Here is a 15393-nt window from a genome sequence, read left to right on the forward strand (position 1 = left end):
TATACATGTGTGCCTCTGTCTTTAACTCTGTGTCCTCTAACCTCTTTCTTTTCCATATTTACACGCGGGTCTATATTTCGTCTCTCTGTGACGAAGTCTTCTCAGAAAATGTTTAATTGTGCACTCATAAATAGATGTTTGCAGTAACACAATGGTATAATGAAGCCGCAGGTGTTTCAAATCGACAGTAAGATTTAGAATAATCAACGACCTTACAAAAACAGTTTTTTTACATAAATGTTGAAAAAAGAAAGCAAGTATAATTTATAAATGAGAAAAGTGTAATTAAAGAGGCACCGTTACTACATGCTGTATGTTAACACAAGACAAACTCACAAAACAATCAATTAAGCCAGTTGAACCAATAAAGTCTGATTTAACTACGATAGGGGTTAACGACACAAATGGCTGATGGGGAGAGTCGAACCAGTCAGAACAGACTCATACACATCCAGATAGTGCCTTAATTCAATTGGTGGAAATCAAACAGCACTCCAGAAAGGCTCAGCAGTCTCAATGGAGATGTTTATCGCTCCTTTAATCCAATTAGTCTCGTCTGAGGGCTGCTGGTGTCTTGGACCGCTTGTGCTGCTGTCCTGCACATTTCTGCAGCCAAAGCTTTATGTCCATGCAGTCTCCCGACGCACAGACGCTCGCTTGATAACTGAAGTTTGGTTAAAGTGTAGGGATACCTTGACATTTTTTAGATACATTTTTCCGCCAGGCTATGTTTGTTGTAGTTGGTAGTATGAGCTTAAAATCCGTTTATATGTTGATGCATTTCTAGCAGTCCTCATTAATAGCAATTAGAGCTCTGACGTGCAGTAACACTCACAGTTCATCTATGGGTTTGAAAGGGAGCGCTAATTTACAATTTGTTGGTGACCAAATAGAATTTTTTTGGGGATTTTGGTGGATTTAGAATACAATTTAATTATTAAAGAAATTAATAACAATTAATCAAGTAGTGTTTTCCAGGTGAATAATACTGCCAGTATTGTCACTCCCAGAAGCAGCGCCTGTAAACCCATCAAGATGAGATGAAGGCTGTAGTTTGGTGCTGTGTACTAGTCACACTTTTTGTCTACATTTTAAATGTGCGTGTTTATGTGCATGTGTGTTAGTAACAGTAGTCTATAGCTGGGAGGGTTGATGTAATAAAAAGCAGGCCTTGTATTCTCTTTTTTTTCTCTCTCTGTCTGTCATATGGATGTTTTCCCTCGGAATCCCTCCGTTCTCTGTGTCCCATTCTGTTTCTTTCTCCCACCCTTTGTCTTTTTGTCTCTCTCTCTCTCTCTCTCTCTCTCTTCTTCTGTCTCTCACCCCTCATCTCTCCGTTTGGACCAGCAGCAGCGGCGGCGGGTAAAGTTCTCTGTCTTTTTCCTCCTCATTTTCTCCTTCTGCACTCTCAGCGCCTGTTCTTCTGATCACACATCTCTTCCCTTTTCATCCATCACAGTTGACTTCTGTACTTGTCTGTTCTTCCCCTTTTTCCATTGTTCACCATGGAACAGCTCTGACTCAAACACAACGAAACCTCAAGTTAACCTGCATCAAGTCCTCAACTGAATCACACAGATTCCATCAATAATATCAAAAGGAAACTTCTCAGACTTTTCTTTTAACAAAAGACACGTGAAAATGTGATCAAACAAATGCACACAGACACAACTAAGTGCACCAAAAACACGAGTGGTTCACATACATACACAAGCATTCAGTCTAGCATCTGGTATAACAGCTGTAAGACACAGGCAGCTGCCTTCTCCCCTAAGGACCACAGTCGGGGACATTTGACCTTAATCTCTTCACCCTGTTCTTCAAACAGGACATGTGAGAAATTTAGAAAAGTCGAGGCAGGGAGTTAAAACCATCATAACAGTTGCCATGATTCTAGTTAGCCAGTTCTCTAAGTAAGCAGCTTCTGATTTGTTTTGTTTACAAAGTAGCCCTTTTTTTTTAGCAGCAGTTAACTCCAGTTAACTTTTTTAGCTTTGTGAGTGTTCGGTGCGACTGAAACGGAAGGTTTTTCCTTTTCCCTCACTCATTTACCTAGAAAGCTAAAGTGACAAAGTGCTTTAAGGAAAAGAGATTTGGCTCAGTATTTCAATCAAGAAATGCTTGCTAAAATATCTTTGTCTTTGTCAAAATGGCCCACAAGACAAGATTCCATGCTGTTCGAACAATGCTGTGAAACCTGCTTATCCTAGTTGTAGTTTAGAGTTGATAGAAATGAACTGGTTGAGTCATCAAAAGAGAGAGTTTGGCTGTTTTCGCCACTTTTATACACATTGCGACACTACCAAATTGTGACCTTGTGTCTAAAGTTTAAAGAGTGGTCTTATCTTCTTTAACTACACAATGGGAAGCATTCGTAAGCTGACATTAAGTTAACAGGAGAGCATTGTACCGTAAGTTACCACTCTAACAAGGCCTCCGTTAGTCAGCTGCTAACATGGCTCTCAAACTCTCTCTATAAATGTCTCTGTGTAGAATAGAGTTCTCCATCACTCAACCTGCTGCTTAAAAAAGAAATATTGCAGCATGGAAAGCAAGGTTTCAATGCAGCATGAATATATTTCACCATTAGCTGGGCATGTGCAAGGCGAGTCTTTAGCCGTCTTTGTAAAGCATTGAAATACATTGCGAAGTATTAAAACAAGTGTAGCAACTAGTTAGCATTCAGACAGGAATGACACCAGTTGTTCCCGTAGCATGTACTGTAGTTGTAAAATACCACCTAACTCTAGCATGTAGCTACAATGCTAACCTCACACTTAGAAATAAGCGTAATATGATAGCAATGCTGCATGTGTTGCTATGTATTTAACCCAGACGCAGTTACTCATGTTGAGTTAACTCGGACACAAATACCATCAAGGAATGGCTGCGCACTGACACTTTGGAAGCAAGAGGACTACGCCTTTCATATCCACCTGAACCTGCTGACTCTTTTTATTTGTGTATGTGTGTGTGTGTGTGTGTGTGTGTGTGTGTGTGTGTACATGTCTGCTCCTGCGTGTTGGTGTGCGTGTTTGTACACATATAGGGGGAGCAGTAAGGGAAAAGACATCAGCACTATCAAGTCTCTGAGGGTACTCAGAGTGTTACGACCTCTGAAGACCATCAAACGTCTTCCCAAACTCAAGGTATGTTTACATAGAAAAGGTTTGAAGGTGAAGTTAACTTGTAATGGAAGCATCGAACCAAAATGAAGGCTTAGTATCAATCTTGTATAGATTGTCCATTACAATCGTACATGTTTCAAATGAAATGTTTGATTTCTATTTGTTTTATCCTCATTATTAGCATTGTATCTGCTATATCGCCATACTCAAAAACATTTAATTGAAAGTTTAAACAATGCAAAAGTGTTTTTTTCATGCATTCTTTCTTGCAATTGGGCTCTGCAAAGTAGAGTTCTTTAATATGTGATTGTTTTGCTCCCTCAAATGTCTATTTCCAATCAAATGTTCCTCTTTTATAGTTTTTCCTTTGATTCTTCTTCCTCTTTTTTCTTGCAGTACAAATTGGGCCATAATGTACCATCTTTACATGTTTTGCCCCTTAACCTTTGAATGCCACAGTTCACGACCAAAACACAAATCATTTCAATCCAATACATTTCTTTCATACAACGTCTGTTGTTCTCCTGCTCGATCCTCAGGCTGTCTTTGACTGTGTGGTGAACTCTCTGAAGAATGTGCTCAACATCCTGATCGTCTACTTACTCTTCATGTTCATCTTTGCTGTGGTGGCCGTGCAGCTCTTTAAAGGACGCTTCTTTTTCTGCACTGACGAATCCAAAGAGTTTGAGCGCGATTGCAGGTCAGGAAATACCCAGCTGTACTTTACCCTGAGCGGTGAATATGTCCTGCTCACCTTCGTGCATAGTGCTTACCTCGCGCGGTTTTAAAACATTTCAAGTGTCTCTTGCCGTTCCGGTGCATCGTCAGTATCTACTCATGAATACAACAATATTCAATTTGGAATTTACGATGTGATATGTGTATTTAAGGGGCGAATATCTGGTGTATGAACGTAATAACGAAGTGAAGGCGCAGAAGCGGGAGTGGAAGAAGTACGATTTCCACTACGACAACGTGGCTTGGGCCCTACTCACCCTCTTCACCGTATCTACCGGAGAGGGGTGGCCGCAGTAAGTAATCATGGACATGCACAGTCACATGCTGCACGCATGCCTTCTGACAACCTTTAACCGTCCGCCACACCCTTCTCTTCCTCCGCAGGGTGCTGAAGCATTCAGTGGATGCGACTTATGAGAACCAGGGCCCGAGCCCGGGGTACCGGATGGAAATGTCCATCTTTTACGTGGTGTACTTCGTGGTCTTCCCCTTCTTCTTCGTCAACATCTTCGTGGCTCTCATCATCATCACCTTCCAAGAACAAGGAGACAAGATGATGGAGGACTATAGTTTAGAAAAGAATGAGGTGAGGAAGGATTAAGTGGGAAGGAACACAAAGATAAATAGTATTGGGAGGCGTGACCCCAAAATACTCTTTACAGCGGGATAAGAACGAAACCTTTTTTGTTTGTTTGTATTTTTGCAGAGAGCCTGTATAGACTTTGCAATTAACGCCAGACCTCTGACACGCCACATGCCTCAGAACAAGCTGAGCTTTCAATACCGAATGTGGGAGTTTGTGGTGTCGCCGCCATTTGAGTATACTATCATGGCAATGATCGCGCTCAACACCGTCGTGCTGATGATGAAGGTAAACGTCCACATGCTACAAACTTAGACACAATAATGCAAACAATAACATAGACTCAGCAACAAAATGACAGTAACTACTATTGACCTCTTGTACCTTTATCTCTTATGGTTTTCTTCTAACTTACAAACCATAAACACTCATTAGGTGTTAGATGTTGCTGTGTACAGTATTTCCTGTGATAAAAGCATTTTAATGAATGTCTGACCATCCATTGGGGGGGCTGAACTGTGTGTCTCTTTATATGTCTTTATACTCACCCTGTGGTGTGTGTGTGTGTGTCTGTGTGTGTGTGTTTGTGTGTGTGTTTGTTTGTTTATAGTATGACGGAGCTTCTGATACCTATGAAGCTGTGTTAGCCAACCTGAACATAGTGTTTACCTCCCTCTTCTCCATGGAGTGTGTACTCAAGATCATCGCCTTTGGAGTACTGGTGAGTGTGTGTGTGTGTGTGTGGTGAGGATGTACTTTTTGTTTTCCTACATGGTGTCACTGTATCCACGTTTCTTTATAAAGGACAAAAGAATGAATGCTTGGCCAATGACAACTGATGACAGCAACACCTTCATTCACTGTACGCTGCCTGAATATATTTGATGTTTTATTTTTTGATTAATAATTATAGTCTTTAGAGAAAGTACTTAAAGATACTCTAAACAAGTTGTGGTGAGAACAGTAAGATTCAATAGGCCTGCATGCCTGATAACCAAAACATTTAGCTAGAAGAGAATAAAGTGTAGAAAACAATGGACTCAGTAAATGAAATGACACTTAGTTTTATGTCCTGGAGGCAGCCCCGTCCATTATTGAGTTACATTGGGAAACATTTTCTGTTGTGCATTATTGCTTACATATTTAAAGAGAAACTTGGGAAATAATGAGCAATTAAAGGTAAAAAACAAAACTGTCAGCAGTCAGCAGTAAAGTGTGCAGTCATCGGAGGAAAGGGAGGGAGGCAGACGAGTAAAAACAATGGTTAGGAGATAGTTAAGGGATGAATGTTGGGAGCACATACACAACAGAGGGAGAACAGTATTACAGTAATTAGAAGAGCGAAAGTGAATGACAGATAGGCACTAAAAAGAGAAGTTAAGATTTCAAAGAGGGTGGAAATTAAGCAGAATCTGAAACACACCGAGCATGCACAGTAATACACAAATAACACCAGACGTCTGTGTGCTGTGTGCGTGTTTGTGTGTGTGTGTATGCGTGCGTGCGTGTGTTTGTCAAGGTGGTTTATTTTAATAGCTACCTCCCTTGCTCTCTCCACGTCCCTCCACTTGTCTAATGCACAGTTTGACTGCGGGCGATATGTAGGAGAGCGAAAGAAGCAAACCTCACTCGTCAGCATTTATTCCTCACTAACCTTCTTTCTCTTTGAGTCGCTCTACTTTTAAAGCAAATAAATCCAAAAATCATATATATCTGTATATAAATGTGTTTTTCTTAATGTATTACATGCATAGGAGCAGGATGTGATACCCTTTTTATAAAAAACAATGTAAACTATGAGGAATTCAATATGATTTGGTTTGGTTTATGATATTACAGTACGTGATGTTTGACGGCTGCTGAAGAGTTCTGATGCAGTACAAGTTGTCCTTAGCTTGTCTGCTGGCATCCATCCAACATGCCGTCACTGATGGTCCATTTGTCTTATCTGATTTATTTCCTGTTCCTGTCTGACACTGACATGCCTTTTTTCCTCCACTTTCTTGTTCTCTTTCTGTCTGACTTTTATTCTCTCTCTCTGTCTCACTCTTTACATCTCATTCTCTTTCGGCGTCTTTTCATTTTAATATTACTTCATTCCTATCGTATCATCTTCCTTGTTATTTCAATGTGGTCTGTCTATGCTCCATCTCCTTGCGTCGCCCATTTCTTTGTCAATATTTGATCCCCCTTTTCCTATCTGTCCATGTTCTTCTACATTTTCCTGCCTCACTTTCTCAACATGTCACCTTCTCACTTTCCCTATTTCTACCCCATCCTTCCTCTTTCTTCTCTTCTTTTTGTCTCTCGTCCTATTCACAGAATTATTTCAAAGATGCCTGGAATATATTTGACTGTGTGACAGTTCTGGGCAGCATTACTGACATCCTGGTTACGGAGCTCGGGGTAAGTCGCAGGATCTGAGGCATTTTCTGTGTAGATGTGTGTGTTTGAGAAATCTGTACTGAAAACAAAACTGCAAAAAGACAGACGTGATATTGTATTAGCGATGTTTGCTGAGCGCGTAGCACTGTTTGTTAGGTGAGCTTCACCACGTGTCTATGGGCTTATACATCTGTCACATTGTCTAAAACACATACTGTAGACAAGACAAGGAGATAGAGGAGAACATGAGTTAGAGGCCACTGTTGCGTCTTGCATTGCTCAGTCATGCATGAACATCTCTTGAAAGTCTTATATAATTGTCCCAGTTGGTGGGACGAGAAGAGACTCCAGACATAGCCAACAGCAAGGCAGGAAGCACGCTGATGCTCTGTAGCGAGCCAGTGCATAGCTTCTGAAAGCAACCTAATGGCCAATCAAATTATCCGATTGCATCTGAAGTTGGCCAATAGAGGCTTTTCAGTTACATCAGACATCTGTTAGTCATTACAGCTGAAATCTTGAAGGTCCATGGGACATCTGACTGTGCACAAACAATTAAAACAGTTGCACCACAAAATAAATATCATAGTTAAAAGCGAGGAATCTGATTAATAAGATTACTGTTAGAGTTACATTATTGCTACACAGCCCACTACATTTCTTAGCCCACCTTTATTCTGGGGCTTTATAAATCTACTTCATAAATGTACACAAATGAGACACACACACATACTTGTGTACTAGCTTAGAGCTAATGCCGAACAATTGGTACATTAGCTGTTTGGAGCAAATAACCCGCAAGAATAACACAAGATGAGAAAATGTACTTTGTGTTCTGACTGAACACACAGAGTCAAATTTGTACTGTATTTGTTGGACCATATTAAAGAGCTGCACAGCCATTAGCAAGCTCTGTGACCTTGACACGTTACCTACCAGTTCTGTCTGAGGAAGCAAGGGATACCAATGATTCAAACCCTCTCAAGGCTTAAATTGATGGTCCAGCCAGATTCTATTAAAGATGGCTCTGACTGGTCTTTATACTGGTTAACAGTCCTGGTTATTTATTTAGAGTCCATACCTTTTTTCAACAATCCCCTGCTGGCTTGATCTTTGGTATCCCTGCTATATGAATGTACAAAGTCTGCAGACCGAAACCTGCTTCTGTGTTAACTTGTCTCTGTAATGACTGTTGATTTCTTTCTTGTTTTTATCTTTTTTACATGCTTTCTTTAAATCGTCCACAAACTTAACGACGATCTACTGTAATCTACTTCGCCCCGCCCCCTTCTCCCCCCAACACCTACTACTTCCTGCGATTCCATCCAATCAAAATGCACTATGAATCCTCTGTGTCCACCCATGACAACCGGCTTGGTCAATCTCTCTGGTTGTTCTTCGAACCAACCAAAAATCCAAAAATTTGCTGCTATAAACCATATATCTGCAACATCCACATGTAGATGGTTTGTAATTTTTTGGAGATCTTATTTTACTGCATCTGTTTAAACTGCATCCCAGCCAATGTTATTGCTGTGTGCATGTTTTGCTTGATCCCCCCCCACAACACAGAACCCTCAAATCTGAGTGAGATCTAAATGTGTAGAATCTTCATTTGTTTCCTAACCTCTCCACCAGTCACTGTATACAATCGTATTTTATTCAGCCGTAACTCCTACCCACACTGCACATCCTACAGTGAGAACTAGTTTTCAGTTTGTAAAGGATCGGATTGTAAAAACTGGAATAGATTGCTACATCTATCCATTGAGATTAGCCATCCATGCTACGGGGCATACATAGACACATGCACACCCACACATATGACAGTGACTGGGAGAGTGTTTCCAGTAACGACAGAGTGAATCCAAAGCTTTGCCCGGGGCAGAGAGAACAAGTGATGCATGCTGCCCCCTTGCATGTCTCTAGCAAGAATCCTTTATTTCCACAACACACAAACACACTCAGAGCAATGTAATAATACATGCTGTGTTGTAGATGGAACCTGCATGTGCCTGCTGCCAGTCCCCTTCTTGAGCACTTCCAGTCTCACTTCAACTCACCTCGATTGCACATCTTTTGTTCTTTACTGGGATACACGGTTGAACAACATTTCACAAAAACTAATGATAATAATTTGAACTAATAAAAATGAATAAGATTTATTTTATTTGCCACATAGAAACACAGTTGGTAAGGCACATACTCATGCTGGTGAGACTGAAGATATATAAAGTTAAAAGAATTTCCCTTACATACCGACCTCAGTCGGTCCTTCAACCTCTTGCTCTTATTTTCTGTGACATCAATACAAAATGTCACCGGACTTTGGCAGCCAATCCTATTGGGTGGCGCATCGGTTGCCGTTATCTTTACCGGTTTGCCCCGTGTTAGTGCACATCTGCATGTTGTTGGCTTGCTTCATTTAAAATATTGCATATTTTGCCTTGAGAGAATTAGTGCATTTGGTTGTCTTTCCAAGGAAACGTCCTGACGTCCCTGCACTTTTAACTACTCACCATTCCTCCCACAATTACTACTACGTAACCCAATTGGATGAAACTAGTTAGATTTGGATGATTTCCTTTCCCCTGTGTTGTTTGGTTTGGTTTTGTCTAACTTAATGGATATGAAAAAGCTTGTCGGAGCCTTGCTGATTTGAGTTTGGTTTGCTTTGACTTGTTTGGCTCCTGATTCTATTATTTGTATTGAGTTTGAATCTCCCTCTGTTTGGGTTTGACTGTTTTTCCTCTCATTTGTTATGATTTGGTTGTCTAAGGAAAATTGTTTGCACACTTTGCACTACAACTAACTACTCTTTCCCTTTATTCCAACCCCAAATCCTTCTATCCTCCTTTCCTCTCTCTTTCACCTTTCTCTGTTGTTTCCCATATTCTTTACTTTCAACTTGCAATCCTAATCCTTCCTACACCCCCCTTTCTCTATCTCTATCTCTCTTTCTCTTTCCTTCTCTCTTTCTCCGTGCTTATGATGTGGCTGTACTATAGAATAATTTCATCAACCTAAGTTTCCTGAGGCTGTTCAGGGCAGCTCGTCTCATCAAGCTGCTGCGGCAGGGAGAAACAATTCGGATCTTGCTCTGGACCTTCGTTCAGTCCTTCAAGGTTTGCACCCAATTATACAGCATTACACACACACATACACACACACACACACACACACACACACACACACAAATCATATGCATTTTACAGAAATACACATATCCAATATTGTGTATATATACTTGGACAGTGCCCAGGTGCAGTCTCGTATAACATGCACAGTGCACTCATGTCTCAAACTTAATACCAAACGATGAATGTCTCCCTCCTCAGGCACTGCCTTATGTCTGCCTCCTCATTGCCATGCTGTTCTTCATTTACGCCATCATTGGGATGCAGGTGGGTGAGAGCCTCAACTCAAGTGCTGTGGTGCTTTTAGGATACATTAAATATATATTTGTAGGATAATAATGATGATGAAGAGGAGGAGGAGGATGATGATAATAGTAGGATAAGTATTTGGTGCATAACTGGAAGGAGGAGGAGGATTATGGAAGCAGCATCATGTGTGCGGTTTTAGAGTGTTAAAGTCCTCGGCCTTGCTTTAGTGGCAAAGAAAGGTCACTGAGGAACAGCTATAGTCTTCAGTGTTAACTGTATGATTGGGTTCAACAGCTGTTTGGGAATATCGCTATTGAAGAAGACGGAGAGAGTGCCATCAACCAGCACAACAACTTCAGGACCTTCATACAGGCTCTCATGCTGCTATTCAGGTGCTGATATCAGTGTTATCTTCTAAACAAAGTATAGGATTTTTGAATTACCATCTTAAAAAACCCGGCGCACTTTATACTCAAAATGTTTTTGTGTTTCAGGAGCGCAACAGGAGAGGCGTGGCACGAGATCATGCTGTCATGTCTGGGGACCAAGGAGTGTGACCCCCTGGCAGGGAATCCAGAGCCAGAGTGTGGCAGCCAGTTTGCTTACCTCTACTTTGTCTCCTTCATCTTCTTCTGTTCATTCTTGGTGAGTACATACTACATAAACAAAACACCATCCATTTTGTGATCCAGTAGTACCATTCGAAAAAGCATAACACATATCAATTATGGACTATAAGGATCGGATTTTATAGAAAGATATAAACAATAAACATCTAGGGCTGTATTTTGACTTTAGAATTGTAATGCATCTTCTTTGTTTATTTTATGCATCCCTATTTATTCTACCTCAATAGAGGCTTTGAATGTAAAAAAGAAAAACCTGAAAATATTGTGTTTCTTGAGAAAACCCTCTTATGTCATGTCAGTGCAACGTCTTCTAGGTTTTCCATATCCCAAGAGTCCAGATGGTAAAGTCCCACTCTCATCGTCTTTAAGCTAAACAAAGAACTGACTGGATATGCCCTTCTTCAGTGTCTCAGGATGTTCTGCTGCTCTTATTTACAGCTCAGAAAGGAAATCAATAATACACCAATGGAAAGGCAACAATAGGTTTCCGGTGCTGTTCCATAAAAAACATAATCTATTAATACTTATTAAACTGATGATTGTTGTGAGTTTTAAATGGCTCTATTGGTCAGATCATATGTTGAACCTTTCTACTTGTGTGTTCGCGTGTAGATGCTGAATCTGTTTGTCGCCGTCATCATGGACAACTTTGAGTACTTGACTAGAGATTCATCCATACTGGGACCTCACCACCTGGATGAGTATGTCAGGATATGGGCCGAGTATGATCCTGCTGCCTGGTGAGTGGTAACGTGCATGCACACACACACACACACACACACACACACACACACGTATGAACACACAACAGTAAATTGGCAGGCCTTGACACTGACATAATACACATTTGATTGCTTGCTAACAAAGTGAAAACAAAAGTTATATCCATAAACATATCACATTTCTGTTTGTGTTTGCACCTGTAGTCCACATGCAACCGCAGAGACATTACTTAGCTGTATACTTTGTGGGCTTGTTTTCACATACTTAGAGCAAGACCCATGCAATGAAATCAGTAACTTCTCAACAATCCAGTAAATAAGCAATGCACAAGTATCAACTGCTTAATAGAACAGAATTTTCTAGTGAAAGAGTTGCAAGTGGTCTGTAACGGATCTGAGTATAACCTCATCAGGCATCTGGTTATCTCTCTCACACCGTACAGCCCCCCCCCCCCCCCCCCCCCCCCCCCCCCCCTGCCCTTCTTTCTCTTTTTTCTTCTTTCTGTAAAATGTACTGAAATATCTCCTCGCCCTTCCCGAACATGTTCCTTCTTCTGGAATCTGCATACTTGTAAAAAAAAAATGAATGTGGCAATGTCTACACTCCAACCAAAGCCCCCTTTGTCCAACTCTGTAGTCTAATTGTGTAGTGTAGACATGCTACGTTTCATGGTATCTGTATTCCAGTGCCTGTGTGTTGACCTCATGCGGACCTGTAGCCTGCACATAGACAACCAGCTCTAACCACGGAAAGTGTGACAGAAAAGGAAGAAGAAATAAGAGAATGGATAAAAGATTAAAATGAGGGAAGAATAATGATCGGAAAAATTAAGCAGGGAGAATTAAATAGTTGATCACAGGTTATCAAAGGCTAAACTCAATGGTTAGTATGCCTTAGAAATAAACTGACTTTGTTTTAGAAATGTATAAAATGTTATCTGTGTTTTCACAGCATGCAACACCTACGCAATAATAATAATAATAATAATAATAATAATAATAATAATAATAATAATAATAATAATAATAATAAATTGTATTTATAAAGCGCCTTTCAAAGCTAAAAGCAATCTCAAGGCGCTAAAGGGTATCTGATTATCTTTAAGAATGTTCTGTTCTTTGACACTAAGGTGCTATTTTCAACCCCACCTTACTGACTGTGACATGGACACCACTGCACAGGAATTAGAAGACAGGAAACAAAGACACTTAACATTGAACACATATTGACAGGGAGTGGATCCACAAGCAGCTATTAAGCATTTAGCTGTTTACCAAGCACATGCTTTTCTACTCTGTTTGAAATTCCTTAATTACATTGTGCACACATCCAGTTAATGGTTGGACTGGAGAGGGGAAGGCAAGGGCTGCCAAACTAAGGAGGGTTAGTAGAGAAAGAAAAAACAGAGTACAGGAGGAAGAGATAAGATAAACTGTAGGAGCCAGAGGTGTGGACTCGAGTCACATGACTTGGACTGGAGTCGGACTGGAGTCACAGATTTTATGACTTGAGACTCGACTTGACGAAATCAAAAAAAGATTTTCAACTCGACTTCAACATCAATGACTCGTGACTTCACTTGGACTTGAGCTTTTTGACTGGAAAATATTCAACGAATCAACCAACGTTAACGCTATTCATTCCCTGCAACCTCAGATCCGACAGCATCCAATCAAGCTGCAGGAGAGAACCTAAAAAATAACGTTCAGTAACGTCACTGAGCGCCAGTTTGAAGAAAATTATACCAAAGATAATTACGTTCACAAACAAAAACTATGCAGAGTTCAACAAAAAACAAATCGAAAATGGGATTACATTTGTTGAAGGGCACATTATGACTTGTTAATGACTTGTTTAGGACTCGAAAACTTAAAGTTTAGGACTTGGGACTTGAGTTTAAAGACTTAACACTTACTTGTGACTCGCAAAACAATGACTTAATCCCACCTCTGGTAATGGCAGGACTAAGGACCACATTTAACTATATGTGGCATGCAGTGAAGTGCATAGAGTGTGTTTACTATAGGTGCATTCAGGTGCAGATGTGTCTACAGAGTCTGTTATTTACAGTAAATATGTTGTAAAGTATTTTCAGATACTGTGTACTTGTCACTCTTGTGCTCTTCCTCCCAATGTTCTCTCTTCTTTCTGGATGTGTGTTTGTTTTTTCCTGTGTGTACGTGTGTGTGTTTCTTAACTCCCATGTATTCTTCTTGCAGCGGGCGCATTCATTATAAGGACATGTACAGTTTATTACGAGTTATCGACCCGCCTCTCGGCTTAGGCAAGAAATGCCCTCATAGGGTGGCCTGCAAGGTTTGACTTCCATTCAAACAAAATCACTCAACCACACTTGCTAGCCACAGCATCCAGGAATGGAGTGAATGTCGCTTTATTTTATTTTTTTACTTTTCATTTCAATTTTACTACTTCTTTTCCACCATTATCGACTTGCATTCTGAACTGCTAAGAGAATGTGCGGGACAATGCAGACACCCAGAGACGCATGTAAAAAGCACTAATTAAAATGGAAGAAAGAAATCCTCATTAGGACGTTTTGTAAATGAAACCTTTTTTTTTTTACTTCTTTTTTTTTTAAACATTCTTTTTTGAATATTCTTTCTTTTGCTTGGAGCCATGGCTATAATGTAGCAAGCTACGGTTGCTCACTGTAGTGTTGCATTGTTCTTGGTTTTTTGGGGGTTGGGGGAAAGACAGAAACTGCATTGACACCCCTTCCTCTTCCTCCCCTCTCTCCCCGTCCGAGCCGCAGCAGCTTGGTGCGTGCTGTCGAGCTCTGCCCTGCTCTTCTGCGCAAACACACACAGTCACACAAACACAAATATATGCCTTTGTCCTGCTTACACAGAATTGTCTTCAGATACTATCAGAGAACATTTACTTCTCAAATTCCAATCCTCCTGTTGTCTCCCTTCCCTCTGTCATATACTCCCTCTGTTCTTTGACATGACCAACTGTTAGCGAGTGATGTAGCTCATAGAGAAGACACACGGCCACAGTCTCTCCAAATCAGCCCAATAACCTTGTCTTTCTGTTGTTTTTTTCTTTTACTTTGTTTTGGTCTTTCTCCCATTTTCTCTCTCAATCTGACTCTGTGATCCTCTCTTCTCTTTTCTAATCACTCGCCTCCTCAATCTCTCTCTCTCTCTCTCTCTCTCTCTCTCTCTCTCTCTCTCTCTCTCTCTCTCTCCCTCCCTCTCTCGCTATCTCCATCTCTCCCTTTTTTGTGCTTTTGTTAACGGGGTGATGGCACTGGCTGATGATGCAGTGGCAGGATCAGTTGCAGGGAAATGTATGACATGCTGAGGCAAATGTGTCCTCCACTAGGCCTCGGGAAGAGGTGTCCAGCACGGGTGGCCTACAAGGTCAGAAATGACCCCATCTTCACACCCGAGTCTCCTATGGGTGTCGGGATTTTTTTGGGGGGTGGGGTCTAGGAGGGAGGGTGCCAGGGATTTAAGCGCTCAACGTGGTGTAAACTTTAGTGTCGTTGTTTCTTTAGTTCTGTTTCTGTTTTCTTTTTCGTGGAAAGTGGGGGTGGGCTGGTCGGTGTTGTGGCGTTGTGTGGTGGTGTGGGATTGGTGGGTGGAGGTAGCGAGCCAATTAGGAGAGAAGGGTTAGGCGGGGGGAGGGGGGGGTGTATCCACAGGAGGGGACGAAAAGAGGGACCTTCTCAGCTCGTTTGCACCGTGTACGACAGACACACACTTATACAAACATGCAAAAGCCACACACATTATAATCAATAGGGTCATATTATCCTTCAACTAAAGTGATGGTAATAAGCGTATACATAAGTG

General features: G+C 41.0%; 1 protein-coding gene across 5 annotated transcripts in view; it reads left to right on the top strand.

Annotated features, from left to right (window-relative positions):
• The window catches only part of cacna1aa (calcium channel, voltage-dependent, P/Q type, alpha 1A subunit, a), an 83339-nt gene that overhangs the window by 46305 nt on the left and 21641 nt on the right, over positions 1 to 15393 (top strand). For 4 of the 5 annotated variants that reach the window (XM_029437479.1, XM_029437480.1, XM_029437482.1 and 1 more), the window contains exons 27-40: positions 3050 to 3149; positions 3668 to 3828; positions 4019 to 4159; positions 4251 to 4452; positions 4573 to 4737; positions 5060 to 5170; positions 6772 to 6855; positions 8298 to 8300; positions 9843 to 9959; positions 10173 to 10238; positions 10515 to 10612; positions 10715 to 10865; positions 11462 to 11589; positions 13792 to 13888. In XM_029437479.1, the coding sequence (XP_029293339.1) occupies positions 3050 to 3149; positions 3668 to 3828; positions 4019 to 4159; positions 4251 to 4452; positions 4573 to 4737; positions 5060 to 5170; positions 6772 to 6855; positions 8298 to 8300; positions 9843 to 9959; positions 10173 to 10238; positions 10515 to 10612; positions 10715 to 10865; positions 11462 to 11589; positions 13792 to 13888 (1624 nt within the window). Of the gene's footprint in view, positions 1 to 3049; positions 3150 to 3667; positions 3829 to 4018; positions 4160 to 4250; positions 4453 to 4572; positions 4738 to 5059; positions 5171 to 6771; positions 6856 to 8297; positions 8301 to 9842; positions 9960 to 10172; positions 10239 to 10514; positions 10613 to 10714; positions 10866 to 11461; positions 11590 to 13791; positions 13889 to 14861; positions 14959 to 15393 lie in introns of all 5 variants that reach the window. The other variant, XM_029437483.1, reaches the window with a different exon arrangement.

The sequence above is a fragment of the Cottoperca gobio genome, chromosome 8, assembly GCF_900634415.1.
Source record: "Cottoperca gobio chromosome 8, fCotGob3.1, whole genome shotgun sequence".
Lineage (NCBI taxonomy): Eukaryota > Metazoa > Chordata > Actinopteri > Perciformes > Bovichtidae > Cottoperca > Cottoperca gobio.